Source organism: Artibeus jamaicensis, unplaced genomic scaffold (assembly GCF_021234435.1).
Source record: "Artibeus jamaicensis isolate MK-2021 breed Jamaican fruit bat unplaced genomic scaffold, CSHL_Jam_final contig_233, whole genome shotgun sequence".
NCBI lineage: Eukaryota > Metazoa > Chordata > Mammalia > Chiroptera > Phyllostomidae > Artibeus > Artibeus jamaicensis.
This window is the reverse complement of record NW_026521486.1, coordinates 20,039,945-20,060,249: the sequence shown is the minus strand read 5'-3', so window position 1 is coordinate 20,060,249 and position 20,305 is coordinate 20,039,945. Positions and strand designations below refer to the sequence as shown.

Here is a 20,305-nt window from a genome sequence, read left to right as displayed (position 1 = left end):
GGGGTTTTTTTTGTAGATTTGTCTGCTGCTTCTGCCACCAAAATGTCTGCTCCATAAGAGCAAGAGGCTTGTATGTTTTGTGCGCTATGACATGCTAGCATTCTTAGAATGCTGACTAGCACACAGTAGGTTTTCGAAATTTGTTGAACACAGAAATGAAAGATTTTATTGTTATTAAAAGCCAGTGTTAAAATAAATGTTATTTCAGAAAGTGTACTAAAACCAAAGAATATATCTTGATTAAAAGATACTGAAAAGTATTTTATTAAGTAGAAAATATTTTATCCAAGGATTACAATAGTTTTGTTAGTAATAAATATAGCTTTCACTATAATTATTGTTTTAGTTGTCCCTTAAGTTGGTCTGTCTCTTAGGAATCCTTAATAATTTAACATGGAACATCTATAGATCTACAGATGCACTGCAAGCAAAACTGTGGTGCAAGCAAAAAATATATTTAAGCCTCCATTTAGTTGCATAAATATGCACATCTTAAGTCACTGCAGATTATTTTTAAGAAAATTTTTATAAGAATGATGAAGTATGTACAGGAACTACTTAGAAATACATTGTGTTCCTACTATGACTTAAAAAACTACCTTTTAGTCATTCCTCGGTCCTTAAGTCTGTATTATTCTATAGTTAAACTGCAGCTAGGTATTAATTGCTCATGTGGCATATTTTCTGAACAAGCAGAGGCATGATATTTCCAAAACAGGTAGTGATGTTTTTCTGGATTAAATACAAAGACAATTTAGAGGGAAATTATGGTTACGAAAGCATGTGATAGTGTTTTGTTACTCAAATCATTTTGGCTTCCCTATGGACTTCAACAATAAATTCAGTCCCTTAGTCCAAACTTTCGACATATTTCCAAAGCTGTCGCCAAAGTTTCCACTTACTCGCTACACGCCATGAAAGCTGTTAACTTTTTGGTATCCTGTACCTGTTCTGAAATCTATGGCATCTAAAGATTTCAGACATGTAAGTTTTCTAAACCAACCAGTCAAATCAAATTATCTCAGGAAATGGCCTCTTTTCCAAAATGCAAAGGGAGCTTCATGACTTGAAGCTCCAGAAAAGAGAGATAAAATATAATTTTTTCCAATGTGAAAATATCAATTAAACTCCATCTATCTCAAAAATCTTTTTTTCTTTTGTTTTTCTTCATTGTTTGATCTCAAAAATCTTGATTATCAAAGGTTACCTATAAAAAGTTAAACTGGCAGATTATGGGCCCTTCTTCATTATGGCTTCATCTAAAATTGGAAACCTTGGGAAGGTTGGTTAGTCCATTTTTACCAGTTCAACATTCTTTCATCCAGTTCCTTCAGGAGATCCCGGTTCAGCTCATACAGCTGAGGCAAGTAGTACAGGATCTGATTTAGGATCCGGTCCTCAATCACTGGTTTCCCAAGTTGTCTGGAAGCATGGGCTACAGCATCCCGGAAATCCTGTTATAGTTCAGAGGAGGAAAAACAATCTATTTACACATAAAAGCTGATCAAAACTTCTTTCCCTCATCACCACATACCCTAAAACAACATAATTTACAAAACTGTGTCCCCTTGTAGACTTAAAAGTTGTAAAGTACCCACCTTCCTTCTATCCCACTTATCTAGGAAGAAATTTAAAAAAAAAAAGAAGAGAGAGAGAGTAGCTGGGGTAGATATTTGGTTTTAAATCAGACCATGTGATATTGCTCTTAAATCTTTTAGTTTGATCTCCAGACTTAGCAATTATCCTAAGGGCATGTCTAGAAAGGGTGTTGCAACTCTAAGTAGTCTAAAATTATTCCAATACTGCAATATGAACAATCTATTTTAAAAGTCCCCAGGAAATCTTAATTAATTTTATTCTGGAAGAACCCCTTTGCCTACTTTCAGTAGTCATTTCCCAGCAACCAAAGCACTGTAGGTGAGGCACATAGAGGGTGGCACAGTCCTGACAACCTGAGAATACTGGACCTCAGCCCTCACTCCTGATTTACTGTTCCCTTGAGGCAGCCTCATTTTCCTCATATTTTTCATTATTAAAAATCAAGCCAAAGAACAATGCCTTTCATCTGTACCAAAGTAATTTAAACGAAACCATTTTCTTGCAGAAAGGTTTCATTTTATTGGATATTTTTTATTCATTAGTTAAAGAAAAATGAAACTGTCCAGAATAGTATATAAGAGGGAAATCTAAGTATGATTAGGGCAGAAAAATAAAGTTTCTGAAGAAAACCAATGACAATCTCCTAACAATGAATGTGATGATGTTTTTCTAGGTTACTTTTGCTTCTGTTCTCAGGCAGGGAAGGACAATATGCCCAGTTTAAAAAATGCTTCCTCTTCAGATTTCTTTTCAGCTGTGGATGGCCATAAGATCCATCTAATTCTAGCCACTGAGATATAGATGAAAAATTCTGAGAAGACCCTCAGGAAAACTTTATAAGAATATTTCTTTTACCTTCTAAATTCTGTCATATTTAGGATGACAGATAACTTGTTAAATTGAGGAGTATTCCATCTAGGTGTAAATTGCATATCAACTGGCAGAGAACCTTTACAATTTCAAGTCTGGCTTTGTTGTCACCATTGTTTAGTTTCAGTATATATACACAGTTTACACCCAAATTAAGGCTGCTTTTCTTCTTTGAAAGATTTTTGCAGGGAGGAGGCCACAAAGTACTAGACAATAGTAAACCATTTTCTGATGCTGCTCATTAACGTACTGTCCTATTTTACTTATTTTTCCTATTTACCTGTTGACCCTTTCACCCATTTCTCTTCTTATCTGTTTAAATGGTTTGTTAAACTTCAATTACCATATTTTGCCATGTATAACGTGCTCCCGTGTAATAATGCACACCCACATTTTTGGCCCAAACTTTCAGGAAAAAAAAAAACCTTTCAGTTTCATTTTTTAATTCAATTATTTATTTATTTATATTTAGAAACAAAACCGATTATTGTATTCCAGGGTATTATTTGGCATACAGATATTGTTATTAATTTCTAGGATTACATTTTCAATGCATACGCATAAATAAAATAATTAAAAATATTTATATAGGTACGGAATCAGTAGTCACCAAGTATAATGTGCATCCTTACTTTCCCCTCAAAAATGTGGGCAAAACAGTGTGCATTACTCACACCAAAATATGGTAGATAATTGCATCTAAACCTTTTTACAATGTGTTTGGTGCACAGAATCAACAGAACATTTTAATTATGAACCTTGAACTCTCCCTTCCCTCTATTCAACCTTCTCATTAATTCACCAACATTTACACATTTTACAAATAAAAATTATTTCTTCACATATTCTGTTTCATCAGATTTCCCCTAGAAAACTATTTACACCCTGTTTTAAGACAGGTCAACAGGACCCCACCCTATCATTCCAAAGACTTAAAAGGGTGGGGTAGGAGACTGGCATTTGTCTAGATTTCACTATCCCCAGAGGGTAGGTCTCCAGATATAAGTAAAACAATAGTGGAATCTGTTCCACAATCCCTGAGGATGCAAAAACAAAGATTGTTCCTTAGAAACAACAGGTTTAATTAAAACATTTAAAGCCATAGTTGAGTAAAACAGACTCTAAACCAGGCTTTATCTCCTTTATTTCCAACTGCTTTCCTTCAGATATTCACTGGCTATTTTAGGCAAGTCAAATGCTCTTACTCAACAACTGGGGAGGAAAAAGTCCTTAACTTCTACCGGAGTACCTGGGACTAACTTTGTTCAACAATTGCATTCGCCCAAAGGAACCATCTATTTCAACCAGTAACTAAAACAGCTACTTTTACAATGAATTATGTAATATAAAATAAGAATTCGTAAGTTATATAAACTCCATTCCAGAAAACCACACAAAACATCTCCAGAAATGAAATGGGTATCGGCCAAATTCCACCTCCCAACAGCTTGCTTCTATCAGCACTCACACTTACTAAGAGAAATGGGGCTACTTAACACTTTTGAAAGTCATTAGATTTCTCCATCATGCAGAACAATGGCATGTATTTCGATATCAGGGATAACTTCCTCTATTGTAAATGTATTCAAAGCATAACAGCATTAAACATCTTCTATAGCATTTTTGACCAGTTTAATGATTAATATAATTTAGTTCCTTGTTCAACAGAACAACAAGCACTGGCCTTTTTTCCTAGAATAAATGATGAATATGTTTGTCCCTTGGCAGCAGGATGACTTTTATTTTCCAGTTGGAAGGTATTTCCTCAGTCATGACAGCAACAGTAGACATTAGCTGCTGGTAGATTAAGGGCCCCTGTGTGACACAGCTTTTGCTAGACTGCATTCCACATGTCTGCCACCACTGCCAAAAAGGAAACTTGTTTATTTAAGACACATTCAACAGAGACCAGTCAAATCCACACTGTGCTGATCAGTGAAATCGCTGCCTCTAATTGGAGGCCCCTGTCGCACCACCAGGCACAACTTTCCTTTTTCCAGGACTGGATGGCGTAGGCAGCTGTGGATAAACTAATGGCCTATAGTATCTTTTAAAAAATGATGAATAGCGTGTAAGAATAAAACTGAAATTTAACAATTAGAAGAGCAAAAGAAAGACATTTAATAAAAACTAAAGGGATTCAGAGTGTTTATATCCAACTATCTAAGAAATTATCCCTCAGACTCAGAAAGTTACATATTCTAATTGAGCACCACCAGGGCAATCGCTGGTTTTCATGGCGCCTTTCTGAAAATGGAAAAGGGCACGGCACCCTCTACTCCAGGCCAATCCTCCACCAAAGGCCCTGCTTGCAGCTCACGGCCTTCATAACTACACGTGGCAGCCCTGGCTCCGGTCTCATTCCCGCACCGCTTGGGCCACCATCCCCTGACAGTAATATGCTACGGTCCCGGTGCAAGGTGTTCACACAGGAATGACACACAGAATTTTTAACTTCTCAGCTCTTCATAAACCTCAACCATTTCTAGAACTGGTGCCACTGAAAGGAGAAAACATTTAAAAAACAAATAAAAAGGATGGTTACAACATATGCCTGGTTATTTCTCTACATGCTAACATCCAGGGTAATTTGGGAAAGTGTGATGACACTTAGGAGACAGAAGTCAAGCTATTTGGGGAGAGAAGAACCTAAATTCACCACGCCTCCTGGACTAAATCAGCGAGGATGCATGACCACAGGACTGACACTTCAAGACCTAGACCTAGGATACACTTTTTCACACTGAAAAAGCTGGGATATTAAAATAAAAGGGATGAGGGGACTTAGAATGTGAAACTGTTGGGTGACAGAATTTGCTGAACATCCACTACGTAACTTCAGTCTATTCTTCTAACATCAAACCCACCGAACCACTATACTCCAGTTTCTGGGAACAATGACCAAATGCTTTGTTCAATCTAGAATTTAAAAAAATTTTTTTTTTATTTTATTTATTTATTTTTAGACAGAGGGGAAGGAAGGGGGAAAGAGAGGGAGAGAAACACACATCAACGTGGGAGAGAAACATCAATCAGCTGCTCTTGTAAGTGCCCTGAGTGGGAGACCGAACCTCAGTCCAGGCCCGGCCTGCAATCCAGGCCCTGACCGTGAACCAAACCAGTGACCTTTCGCTTTGTGGGACAATGCCCAACCAGCTCAGCTACACCAGTCAGGGCACTGATTTGGGATTTTTAGAACTAGGAATAGGCTTCTGAATTATAAAGTATATCATAATTTTTTCTTAATAATTCCCAGAAAACCTACAAAAGGAACCAGATCAACGTTAAAAAACTCCGTTCCTCTGAGGTATGAACAAACTAGCTTTACCTGCTCTGATCACTTGAGTTAAGACCTAAGCAAAAATCAATGCAAATAAAATCAAGTATGAACATCTAAGGCCATGAAGCACAAAACAGATGGCCTTGCTCCCCAGGTCAGGCTTTATATCTCCAGTGTCAAAGAGAAGTAAGTGACTTCATTACCGGCTGTCCAGACTGGGCCTCCTGACCTTAGGGCATTACTTAACCACACGATGATACAAAGAATTACAGAGACCAAACGGACATTAGGGCAGACAAGGAGCTCTGCAGGGCTCCCTGCCTTCATGAAGGGCATTAAAAATCACTTCATATTAAGCAAAAGCAAAGCAGCTGCTAAGGTCAAAGAGCTTTGATAAATATGCAGAAGTGAGTGTGAAACTATGAAGTAAAAGCAGAGGGGGAAAGTCCCCATATTAACAATCTGACCTGTTAAAATTGCTATTTTATAAGCATAAAATAAAAATAAAATATTTGCCCAATAAAAGTATTGTTACCTTTCTATACCCTCAAACCTAGCGATATTGTGAATCATCATCAATGTAAAGTGGCATAAAACATGACTGAAACCAATCCATTATCTCAAGTCTCCAACCCCTGTAATAACATTAACAAGTAATCATAATATATCCTAAATGACCAATATTTACTTTCATTCTCATCTTTAGAAGATGAAAAACTAGAATTTCTTTGGTTTCCTGGGCCAACTGGAAGGATTCTGAAAGACGTGCACTATATACCCTATCCAGCATGGTAAGGATTTCAAGAAACAATTTTAATCAATTTCTGAACAACCCGCTAAGTACAAGGGCTAAGAGAGACCTGAGTTAAAGTCTGGCTTTACTATTTAGTAGTGGATTACTTTTGGCAATTTGCTTACTTTCTTCATTTAAAAATAACATTTGTTTGTTAGGGCTGTTATGAGGGTTAAAATAGATCATTTACGTAGCATAGCATGTTGAAAAGCACATAGAGAATACTCGATAGAAGGCCATTTTTTAAATGAAAGATCTGTCTACTTTAAATGAACACACAAACATCATTTAAGACCTACAAGTTCCTGAAAGCCGAGAAAGAGAGCTTGGAAACAGTGGCCTATAAAGTGAAGGAAATACCAAACCAAGGCGGGGAAAACAAACATTTCAGCAGCAAAAGTGCTCTTAACAATGAACTTCATTCAGTGAAGGACAGTCCTCACATGAAGGAAGCTGCTCAAAAGAGAAGGATTGAAAGCCATGTCAGGAGACGCTCAAGGAGGGTTCCTTACAACTAAAGAATAAATGATAATTAAATGGTTCGCAGGACTCAAAAATATGGTGTATTCAGTAGAATAGGGTGATTTTTAGATGGGAAAAACTAGAGGCTTCTATGGAGGAGCCTTCTATTCTTTTTATCCTGTGTTTTTTTAAAGATACATTCTAGCCCTGGCTGGTGTAGCTCAGTGGATTGAGTGCGGGCCTGTGAAGCAAAGGATCACGGTTCGACTCCCAGTCAGGGCACATGCCTGGGTTGCGGGCCAGTTCCCAGTGGGGGACACATGAGAGGCAACCACACAATGATGTTTCTCTTCCACGCTTTCTCCTTCGCTTCCCCTCTCTCTGAAAATAATAAATAAAATATTTTTAAAAAGATACATTCTATTTGCTAATATACAGCTGGAGGTCTAAGAAGCTTTGCCTTAGGACTCTTAGGACTTAATAAGAGCCTCTTAAATTTTGAAGGTGACTATCCCCCCGACCTAAAGAAATCAGTGTAACAGAGATGCTTTGTTACTGGCACCACCTAACTGTTACTTATTAACCAATGCATCTTTCTCCAAAATACCTCAAAGCCTCTGATCACTCACTTTAAAAATATTTTTTAAATCATGCTATTTGGGCACTTATGAAATAAATTTATAGAGATGTTTATTAAATCGGCCTCCTACCAGAGAGCAAATAACAAAAACAAAACCAAAAATCACTCTATCATTTGTAATTAATGACATTAGATGTCTAAGGTGTTTTTTTTTAGGTGTTTTATCTTTAAAATGTGCATTTATATAAAATATAATAGCAACCTGTAGATTGGACAACATCTGCCACAAAAGGAAAAAACAAATATAATTAGAGTTTTACCAAACCAAATATATTGGTCAATTTTCTATCATTCTTTCAACATATTAATTTACTGGGATAACAAACAGATAAAAATCCCTGCCTTCATGGAGCTTACTGCCTAGTGGAGAAAGAAACCCAGTAGTTTATATTTCATGAACAAATCCATTTTCACTGATTTGATTAAAAGCTTACTTGTAAGTAGTAGGGAGAATCGAAGGCCCTCTACTTAGCCTGCAGCTAAAACTAATTAAGTACTTTCCACTTATTTTCCACTTAAATGAACTCCTTTAATCATTACGCTGACCTTATTTAATTATTATTCACATTTTCCAGAAGAAGAAACCAACACTTGACTAATATGTTTAAGAGCACACAGTGGCAGAGACAGAATTCTTACCACTAATCAATCAGTCACATTCATTCATTCAACAAACATTTATTGAGGGTCTTCAAGTGAAGAATAATGGTAGGTGTGAAAAATTAACGATTCCTACTGTAGCCTAGAACACATTTTAGTAAAAGAAACTAAAAAAGAACAAGTAAACAAACAAATATGCACATTACATTAACTGCCAAGAAGAAAACAAACAAGGGGAGTTAAAGAGAAAAGGACGGTCAAAGAAGAGCTCTCTGAGGAGGTAACATTAAACCCATGTTGGAAGGAGAAAGAACTAGCTATGATCAAAATGAAGGAAGAACATTCTAGGAAACAGCATTAGCAAAAGCCCTGAGTAGGCATTACCTCACCCACTAAACTAAAAACTGAAAGGAGGCAGGTATGGCCAGACCGTGGTCAATGAGTGAGAACACAATGTCTTACCTCATTACCAGACACTAAATCACATTGCACCGTATATGCCGAGCCACGATTCACTGTCCAAACCAGGTCATTTTGCCAGTGAAAGGGAGTTCTATTAATAACATTATGCCAAGACAATAACCAGAACTGTCAAAAGCAGACAAGGATATATGACCGTCCTGCTTACAGATCTTGGTAAGTAGCTTGGACTTTAATGCAATGGGAATCACTGAAAGGGTTTTAGGCAGGGGAGTGACATGCTCTAATCTATCCATTTTAAAATCACATAAGGAACAGACTGGAAGAGAGGCAAGAATGGAAATATTGTAGGAAGCCCAATTAGGAGGCTGGAATGGCTGTCCGAGTTAGAGATGGTAAGTTGGTGACAATACAGAGGAAGTAGAATCAACAGGTTTGCTATGAGTTGGCTGAGGCGTGAGTGAGATGGAGAAAGGAAGAATGGGTTCTAGTTTGCTGACTTTTCCAGCTAGATGGGTGGCACTGCCATTTTGAAAAGGGAAAGAGTGACTTTTAGGAATCATCTCCCTCTTTGGACTCATTAGGATACTGACTTAGAGACAATACACACACTTGACCTTTGAAAATAAAATCCAGTTCAAAGTCTAGGAGCTCATGGAATATACTGCAGAGTGTATACCACATAAAACATTAATTGCCATAAAAACAAAGTCTTGTCACTGCCTTTGCAGACACAATTTTTTTCCACAAACATCAGGTAGATGAATCTTATAATTTCAAGTATATTTTAAATTGTGTGCCCTCCGCCCATGTGTATTTCCTTCCAAGGTAATAACTTAAAGGATGCAATTCATTAGCTTAGTTTTTAAATTTTCTTCTATGAGCTATTTCACCGAGTTATTTACCAAATTCTAAGTAAAAAAGTGTAAGCTACAATGATACATTAAAATTTTAATATTGAACAATGAAGATATTGAACTTCTTTCATTCCAGAAAGATCTACTAATGCTATTCTAGTCTCAATATAAAAAAACTATTCATGGGAAATTATGTATAACTGAAGCAATTGCTTTTCCCAAGCCAACTGGATATCTGATTGATTTCCAAAAAATACCCACTGGAAGCCCTGGCTGGTGTAGCTCAGTGGATTGAGTGCGGGCCTGCAAACTAAAGGACAGCGGTTCGGTTCCCAGTCAGGGCACATGCCTGGGTTGCAAGCCAGTTCCTAGCAGGGGACCCATGAGAAGCAGCCATACATTGATATTTCTCTCCTTTCCTTCCCCTCTAAAGATAAATAAATAAAATCTTTAAAAAAACCCACTGGATTATCTAAAGCACGTTACTTATATATCTTAAATAAGTCATATTCTATCATGTAGCAGAAGTTAATTTATGTAGATGAAATCATATAGCAGCAGTACTAAGGGTTGAAGGGTCCCTGTGCTACCTTCATGGGGTACTTTTGGTAGAGAAGTAAAAATGAGCTTTAATAGCACAGTGGGGGATATTGAAATAAAGCAAGATACTCTTGGCTTTACTCACATTATCCTGGTAACAGGCCCCCTCCTGGTAATGGCTCACACCTGGTTAATGCCCTATTGTTAAGACACCCATTAGAGTTGGGTTCTGCTGAGTTAATGTTTGCACATACCAGACAGAATGTTAACATGAGGTTGGCAGATGATGTATTCCCACCACAGCATTAAAGGCTTAGGTGGTTTAGAAAATGTGCAAGTTAAAGTGAGTCTGTTCAACATCAGCTGGGAAGAACCCATGGCCATTTATCAGACCAGATCTGAGATTACTTGGGAAATTGGTCTGATTATTCATTTTTACAGGGCTTGTGATTTGTTCCAAAAATACAGATGTAAGAACAAAATAAATTTTTAAATAACCAAATAAATAAACTGGTAAAGCTTTTAATTTTTTCCCTGCCTACTAGAATCAGAACTTCCTTCATTAAAATGAAATGTTAGTACTTTTTAAGTACGAGCAAAAGTGAAAGGTCAACTGTGCAATAATAGAATAAATGTTTCCCATCCACTGGTGTTCTTAAAAGGGAAGATGGGGAAAGAGATGGTAATGATGAAAGGCAATTTGAGAATCTGCCATATACAGGGTGCAGTATGAGGCTCCTTCACATATCTTAGTCCACTGATTTCTCACAACCTGAGAGATGGGTATTTCTATGCGCATTTACGAATAGGAAAGCTAGACCCAAAAGGTTAAACTATTTTCTAAAATTCACGTAGCTGGTGATAAACAGCATCTTCCAAGACAATGCTCCTCAAACTATGGTTCTTAAATTTTTATTGGTCTACAAAGATATTAGTCAGACAGTGAGAATAAAGAATCTACAACTTTTACATCAGTCTGACACAGCTATAACATTTTTCATGTATTTTACAAAAGTTTTGGTCTACCATGGATTGGACATTGTAAAATCCAGTCCCTCACCACAACGGTGTGAGAAGCACTACCCTCGACTCTCCGCAGGATGAGGGCAGGGACTCTGTGTTGTTTACAGCAACTCCTTCAACGCCTGTTCCGTTCCATGCCAGATTAGCTGCGATAGTGCACTGAATTTCAAACTTAAGTCTTTTCTTACTCCTTAGCACTTTCTGCCTCAATTAACAGTAGAGGTTACGAATTAACTTGTAGTGCTTACAATTTCCTTGGAGAGGTCTTATTTAAACATATCTATCAGAAAACATTTCAAATGAGTACAATTTGTTCATCCTAGAGATATGCTCTGAGTTTTCCAGAAAACAGCAGTTTAACTTTTTCTTTCCCCCGTAACTGCTTATACAATAGAGACGTTCAGGGTATAACAGCAAATGTACATGGAATTTACTTTGAAAAGCCATTTATCAAGCTTATTATTATTTATTAAAATGACATTATGGTCGAAACTTCACAAACGTGTCTGGGTGACCAAGTATGGTTAAAGTTTATTTTAGTGAATTACCAAAGAGAACTCATCAATATAGTCAAGAGTTCTGTGAGAGACTATTCACAGGGAAATAATTTCACAAAACAAATTAGGTTTGTAAGAATTATTTTAGAAAATATTTCCATGCTGGGGAGAGGTGAGTATAAGGGGAAATAAATGGTAACAGGAAAAAAAATACAATAAAGATTAAATTTAAAAAAACAAAAGAAAGAAAATATCTCCAAAGCTAGAGATTTTTCACACAGGAATGAGGCCTCCATGTTTCCGCGGTACCAAGTACAGAGCACAAGGGAATCATTTGGTGAATGTGAATCACCCTTAAGTGGAACCCACATTTCATGTTCATGGGTACCTATTAAAAGGAAAACTGAAGATAATGATACGTTTTGAAAATAATGATAATCCTAACCCTAACCAAAATAATGGTATGTGAGCAAAGCCTTTCTCAGCAATTAAGTTTAAGATGATGTTAATAATTACACCATCTAAGTAAAATTTCACTTCAATTTCTTTTTCCCCTGTTTCCTCAACCTTATCCCTTTCTTCTGTTAAGTTTTACTGTCTTGCCAAAATACAATAAGAATAAAGTAATACTAAAAGCACTTTAGCTGCCAATGGGTAATGAAACTTGTAAAAACTCGCAGGTACAAGGGAGTGTCTGGGAACAACGAGTAGGTAGCCAGACATTATTGTTTCCCAACAGGTTTGTTCAAGTTGACAACTATAAAAACTAAATTAGAACTATAAAAAGTCAGTTGTAAAAATGTCTATTTCAAGTCTCTTTCTATGAGCTTATTCAAATAAAAGAACAGAACTGAACACCGATCATATTCTTTATACATTGCTAATGCAAAATTCTACTGATAGCAGACTTCTGCAAGTGTCCAAACAGAAATATCACTTTAAAAATTCTTTATTATGCAGATAGAAAGTTTATTTTATTTTATTTTTTAATTGTTGTTCAAGTACAGTTTTCTGTCTTTTACTCCCATCAGATAGAAAGTTTGAAGACTCTGGAGATACAGATATAAAGGTTCTCTATTTTTCAAAAATCATCTGGGTATATGACACAGATATGAAATACATATTTTAGAAAAGCTCTATATTCACATATCTGTGTAAATTAAAAAATATAATCATATATTAGGAAGTACATATGTGTATATACATATTAAGTATATTTAGGTTATATTGAAATGTTGGTGGCTAGGAAAAGATGTAAAAGAGGATAGTCTTAGACTTCAAGAAAATATTATCAGATACTTACAATATGCAAAAGTTTTAACACATCCACAAACCTGTAAAAAAACAGCAATGAAAGAAATGTTTTAAATGAGTCAATGGGAAAACAAACAGTCTTCTGAATTATAAACTAGATACCTACACTTTCTCTGAGCTCATGATCTCCGTGGCAATAAAATGGGCTTTACTTTTTATTCCGGTATCTTCATCCTGTGGATAAGAGTGCATTAAGAAAACACGAATTCATAAAAGGATAATGAAGATCAGCTTTGAGCTAGTTAGATGTAAATTCTGCTTCCAATTAGATACTTACAAGCTTTCGATTAGAACACATTTCATATAACATTTCAAATGACAAATGTGGAGAATTAGATGTGATTATTAAACCGTGATACAGGAGAAGCTGAGGGAAAGTGGTAATCCTCCACCATCATCAGCACTGGACTGATGGACTTCCCCAAGGAGCCCCAGAGCCTTGGTGGAACATAGCTATCAGTGGTTAAAGCTGCAAGTCACATTCTGCAACCCCTACAGATACCACATGAACATTCTTCTCAGGGTACACACAAGTAACGTGAGATTAGTGAATATCCAATAGGAATTTACAAGAGCACTTTACCCTAAGTAAATCCACACAGTCAGACACCTTAAGTGCAGTCTGAAAAGAGCTCTTTTTCACAGTCTCTACTGAACACATGCCTACATTTCAGCCACAGGCTCTTTTCAATTTAGTTAAAATCCCTTTTGGAAGCGCGATCTTTCAAGTCAGTTCTATTCTAAAGAACTGAAATAAACTTCTTCAAATATGTATTGCTTTGTGTGTAAATTACATACTCAAGCGGTAAGAAGAAAATGTTCACTTCTGGAGAAAAGAGGTGATTAAGATGGAGGTCTCAATATTTAGGAATTTAGAGACTTATTTTCGTTTAAAAACTGATAGGTCTGGTTTTGACTGTTGATGATTAGAGAAAAGAAATTTCTCACTATTTCTGTTCTCACAAAAGGTCTACATACTGCAGTTCCCCAGTGAAGGAAGGGCAAGAGAGAGTAAAGAAGAAATAAGCAATTATAACCTTTTCTATGTATTATGCCAAAGGTGAAAATTATGGCTCTGGTCATTACAAGGAAAACATGCTGGTGCTTCTATGGAAGAAACGCCAGATCTGGTCTTAGAAGTAGAGACCTCTCCGCATTCGTGTTGGCACCGGCAATTCCAGGACCCGGTTATCCTGCGCTGCCCGAGGTGCAGCTGAGGCAGGTAACATCACAGTAAGGACAAAAAGTGACCAGGACAGCCAAGTAGTCGGTCACTAACAAGATGACATAGAAAAAAAACTAATAGTAATGACTTCTCACCATTTTTTAAAAAAATGGTAGTGAAAATGGTGCTCTTTTCTAAATTGAAATCATAAACCATCCTAGTTCATCTGTTTACCTGAACATCACCTGTGATGGGTCAAAAGACTGCCTCAGTTCCTGAGTTGGAAAAAGTTGTTTTTACCTGCTTCCAGAATTTCAGCATTAAAACCAAGGTATAAAAGTAGATGCAGTTGAGCAATGAATGAAGCTCCTCTGAAAATTACAGTTTAGTGATTTTTCTTTTTCAGTACTCTGCTGATGTTCTGTACAGACATTAAAACCCTTTTAACTAATTTCCTTAAAACACTGGTAACATTCAGGTGAATAAACACAAAGAGGATTCTTCAAGGTTTTATAGCATGTTAAAATTTAGATTCTTTGGCCCTAGCTGGTATAGCTCAGTGGATTGAACATGGGCCTGCAAACCAAAAGATTGCGGTTCAATTCCCTGTCAGGTCACATGCCTGGGTTGCAAGGGATGCAACCAGCAGGGGATGCACAAGAAGCAACCATACACTGATATTTCTCTCCCTCTCTCCTTCCCTTCCCTTCTAAAGATAAATTTAAAAAATTTTTAAAAATTTAGATTCTTTGATTACAATCATTTATATTATCATAAGAAGTCAATCATTTATAGTAAATATAAGGGAGACCTTTATTTTTATTTATTTAGTTCTGTTTGTTGATCACAAGAGAAGAAAGGGGGAGAGACAGACAGACAGACATTGAATTGTTGTTTCACTTATTCATGCACTCCTTGGTTGCTTCTTGTATATGCCCTGACCACAGATTAAACCCACAACCCTGACTTATGGTACCGCTAACCAACTGAGCTACCTGGACAGGGCAAGCCCTTGATTTTTAGATTCAGTTTGTACTACATTGAGAGCCAGTGGATCCTAAGTGGGAGTTAAAAGTCATAGAAGTGAACGAGGTGAAACATAAGGGATATATAAAGTGAGAACTGGACCACAATCAGAATCCCAAAGAAGACCCACTTAAAACAGGGATTTGCCAAGATTCAAAGCTGATTATTAGCAGAGTTTGGAAGAGAACCCATATTTTCCAAAATATAGTCTAGAAATTCTTTCATTACATTCTGAATCTCTCTTCAGTATCTGCTGGTAATCATCTTCTTAAAAACATTCACTGTTAAACATAAACCCACATACATCTCCCCTCCTCTCTACTCATGTTTTAACAAATCCAAACATTCTGCAATGTTTGGTTTAAATGTTTTGAAACAAATTGCAATATATAACATTAAAGTCCGCCCACCCCCATCCCGCCCAGGAACAAACACTAATCTTGCAGTATTTGTCCCTTCCATGTTTTTATCTTACTAATGAAGACTTTACATAAAGTATTAAAAAATTCTTAAATCTTTCATCAGAAATGTTGTTATGCAAAAAATATTCAAAGTAGTCTGTAAAACCTGTTTATTAAAATAATCTTTAAAATGTAAATGATTACTCATTCAGGGTGCATTATAGTCCAGTCTAATTAGCCTTGAACAACAATTTTCAACCTTTTTTATCTCATGGCATACATAAATTTAATTACTAAAATTCTGCAGCACATCGAAAAAGTGTATTTTTTGGCTAATCTGACCAAAAAAATGGGTATAATTTTGATTCATTAACTGGAAGGCTACTGTTGTGTTGGCTGTTGTCATATTTTTATTTGATAATCTAAGTGAAAAGAGGTCAGTGCCCCTGACTAGTCAGGTATCACATGTTTTAAAAATTCTTGTGGCACACCAGCTGAAAATCACCGGCCTAGAATGTTTTGCTTGTTACTTAGCTCCCTAAACTCTCTTTAAAGAGACATTTAAATAACTTGGACCTCTATCCCCATTATTATTCCTCTTCCTGGGACAAGTTGTTAAACAACTGCAACTAACAGGCCAGATAAGTGTTACTCAACTGAGCAAAAGAGGTATGAGATACTCAACTCTGTTCACTCACCTTTCAAATGACACATAGCTAACATTCCTCAGGAAGCAGCCGTAAGTAAGCACAGCCTGATCTTGTAGACTGTGTCATCAAACACACAGTCATGACCATGACCGTCTACACACACACACACACACACACACACACACAAATAATTGTTACTTTAAAGAATAGTGCAGCAAATCAAGGCTTTTCTAACTATTATAATGGGTTTCTCTATACTACCTGTAGCTAGAAAGTTTAATATTTATAAAATACATCCTTTTCAAATTAAAAAGCCAAAAGAAATGGATTAAAAATAAAAAAGAGAAACCTAAACCACTGAAAGAACTGAAGCTTTGACTCTGCAATCTGCATTTTCAAAGGATATGAACTCCCTTAAAGGTCAAGAGGTGGTTTTAAAAGTACATATAAAGAAGCCAAGGTACACTATAGATGCTGAAGTATTTACCTAAAATGTGTACCAGCTCTATACAAAAATTTCAATTAGATATTGTTTATTTTTGACCCCTACCCTATTTTCTCTTTCCTCTTTTTACTATTCTCCCTTTGTTACATCTGTACTCTGAACATTTTTTTTCCTCTTCAGAACCTTGCTCTGCCAGGGCCTGAGTTAGAGAGAATTATGCAGAGTGACTCTATAGTAATACATTACCCCCAGACAGATGTCATGCTTTTGTTACAGCAGGGAAGAAAAATTCCTTTGACTTGGAAAACAGCTATGGTGGGCCTGACATTCCTTATATGTACAATTAGTGTCAAACTTTTAACTTCAAACTCCTATGATTTAAACATTAAGCATCTCAGATCTCAGGTGTGGTCTGGCGAGTCGGTGAGGGAGAGGGTGGCAGCGATTCACAGGCAGCACCGGGGCTGGAAACTATGAGTTTCTTTTCTAGAAACTGAGACTGTCAACATTGCGGGGGCAATGATGGGTACGGGCATGAAGACAGACATGTTGACCAATGGAAAGAAACTGAGAGAAGTACAACCTTGTATTTATGGTCAATGAATTTTTGACAAAGTTGTCAAGGCAATTCAATGGAAGAAAGGATAGCTTTTTCCCAACAAATTATTGAAACTCACTGGAACAATTAAATAGACATGTGCAAAAAAATAAATACTCAACTTGCCACCATATATAAACATTAACTTAAATGTTAAGTTAAACACTAAGTTAAGTTTTTCGTATGGCGATTAATTAGACTTAAATGTTAAGAGCTAAAGTGATAAATCTTCTAGAGGAAAACATAGAAGAAAATCTTTGTGACCTCAGTTTAGGCTAACAGTTCTTAGATATAATGCCAAAGCAAGATCCATAAAAGAAAAAAAAACGATAAAACGCACTTCATGAATTTAAAACTGTTATGCCTCAAAAAACACCATAGAGAAAATAAAAAAGATAAGCCACAGGTGGGGAGGAAATATTTATAAAACATGATTCTGTAGCTAGAATACATAAAAAACTCTTATACTAAAACTCAGTTAAAAATGGGTAAAAGATATGAATAGACATTTTGTTAAGGAAAATGTAACCATAGCCAATATGTATATAAAAAGATGCTCAACATAATTAGTCATCAGGGAAATACAAATTAAAACCACATCAAGAATGACTATAATCAAAAATCAGAAAAAAGCCACAACTGATGAAGATGTGGAGAAACTAGAACCTTTTACACACTGCTGGTAGGAATGGTAGCCTTTACTCGTACACTACGATTTGGGGTTTTAGCTATCTCCTAATGTCACTAAGAACAGATTTTGCACTTCTTACCCTCCATGTTATTCTTAGGGCCATCTTTACTCCATTACTTTAAAATCTGCACTTAGTAACTGACTATCTGTCTTGATAGCAAGGTCAGTACGAGGAACAGCTCCACTGTCAGCTGATTCATTGCCCTACAGCCACATCTGAAAACATTACTGTTGGAACCACAAGGCAGGTCTTAAATGTCAGATTCCTAGTTAACTTAGAAATCCTCATTCTGTAGGTCTGAGATGGGCCAAGAAAGTGGTATTAGAAGAAGGAATTAATGATAAGTAAGAAAAAGCACTAGCCTTCAAGAAGTGAGTACCAGAAGCAAACTAAATATATAAATTAACTATTTCAAGGACAACCATGAAACATGCTGAACATCTAGAAGCAGAGAAAGAGCATAATCAGGCAGTAGAGTGTAACTCAAGAGAAGATTCACAAGGAATAAAGCATTTGATGAACTTCAGTCATTCTTTAAATAAGCCTTCGACTATCTGCATGCTAGACACTACAGACTCACCAAAGCCAGAAACCTGGACTCCTCTACCTTCTATGATCACAACTGAGTCACTAAGTCCTGTCAATCTGTCCTTCTGAATATCTCTTCAAAGTGTAAATGATCCTCTCCTCTCCCTCAATACTGCCCCCTCATTTCCTGCCCACACTACTACAGCAACCTAAGTTATTTCCTTGGCACTAGATTTACCCCTCTGTAATCCATTCTCCACACTGCTACCAGAGTAACAGGTCTAAAATGCAAATATAATCATACTGGTTCTCGGGTTGAACCACATTAATAGCTCCCTATCACCCATGGGCAATAAAGACCAAATTTTCTCTCTTTCTGTTTTATAAGATTGTTTATATTTATTTTTAGAGGGGAAGGAAGAGAGGAAGAGAGGGAGAAAAACAGTGATTGGTTGTCTCTCGCACATGCCCAGCTAGGGACCTGACCCACAACCCAGGCATATGCCCTGACTGGGAATCGAACCAGTGACCTTTCAGTTCACAGGCTAGCACTCAATCCACTGAGCCACACAAGCCAGGGCAAGACCAAATTTTCTTTTGCCATGTATATAAGTCACTATACAATGTGTCTAGTTATCTTCATTAGTCTCAGTCCTACTCTTCCACACTGTATTCTCTCAACCAGCCAAAATTAAAACCATCATGCAACTCCAAGTGTGCTGTGCCCTTACACGGCCTGCTCTCACACCTTGCCTTCCCTCTTCAGCACTTCCCTTCTCCCCAAGATTTCTGCCTGTCATATTCCAACTCACCCTTCATGATGGCACTCCAAAAACGTAAACTCAAACAACTAAAGGTTCATTAATAGTTCATCATGTAAAAATGTAAGGTGCTAGACTGCCTTTTGTAATTCTAAAATTCTAGAAGTTTATGTATTCTATTTTACCTTTTAAACTAAGAAAGCTACAAAGCTAAAAAGGTGATAGTAACTATTAGTAAATGATTCAATGGATAACAATCACTTTCAAAGTAAACGAAGTCAAAGATAGATAAAACAAAGTAAAAGAGCTCTATACTATCCCCAATTTGTAAGAATGATTATGACCCAACTTAAACAATGATGGAGAAAAATACCCTGCTGGAAAGCCTCAAGACAAGCCAAATTTGTCATCTCGATTTTTCAGCTGATGAAAGTACTCACTTAAATTACAATGCATTTCAAAGCATAGGAAATAACTGCATGTCCCAGAAGAAGTACACAGCTACAGAAGATGAAACATTAGCCACAAATGACATCACTTTGTCAAGGTCATAAAGTAAGTCAAATTCCAACATAAGAGCTTTTGATCAGAATACCACTTTTATGCGCCTATCTCCTGATAGCAGCATAACAGCCTAGCTTTGTAAATTCTGAAATGTGTTCTTTTCTTTTCATATTTGTTCACTGCATATAAAGTTCAATGAAATTTATCTGTTAATTTTTAATAGAATTTTTTAAAGGCCTCTGCTAGGCTACTAAAGAGTTCTACTAAAAAGCAACACCCATTTATGATAAAAACACTCAGTAAAGTGGGAATAGAGGGAACATTCCTCAATATAATAAAGGCCATATATGAGAGACCTACAGCCAACATCATACTCAATGGGCAAAAACTGAAATCATCTCCACTAAGATCAGGAACAAGACAAGGTTTTCCACTTTCACCACTTCTATACAATATAGTACTGGAAGTTTTAGCCACAGCAATCAGACAAGAAAAGGAAATAAAAGTCATCCAAATTGAAAAGGAGGAAACAAAACTGTCACTGTTTGCAGATGACATGATAGTGTACATGGAATTTCCTATAGACTCTACCCAAAAACTTCTCAACCTAATAAATGAATTTAGCAAAACAGCGGGATAC

General features: G+C 36.5%; 1 protein-coding gene across 2 annotated transcripts in view; it reads right to left on the bottom strand.

Annotated features, from left to right (window-relative positions):
* Positions 1–20,305, bottom strand: part of FGD6 (FYVE, RhoGEF and PH domain containing 6) — a 115,694-nt gene that overhangs the window by 44,679 nt on the left and 50,710 nt on the right. For both annotated transcript variants that reach the window (XM_053662279.1, XM_037160590.2), the window contains exons 4-6: positions 13,002–13,069; positions 12,885–12,915; positions 1,303–1,454 (exon numbers count right to left, since the gene is read on the bottom strand). In XM_053662279.1, the coding sequence (XP_053518254.1) occupies positions 1,303–1,454; positions 12,885–12,915; positions 13,002–13,069 (251 nt within the window). The remainder of the gene's footprint in view (positions 1–1,302; positions 1,455–12,884; positions 12,916–13,001; positions 13,070–20,305) is intronic.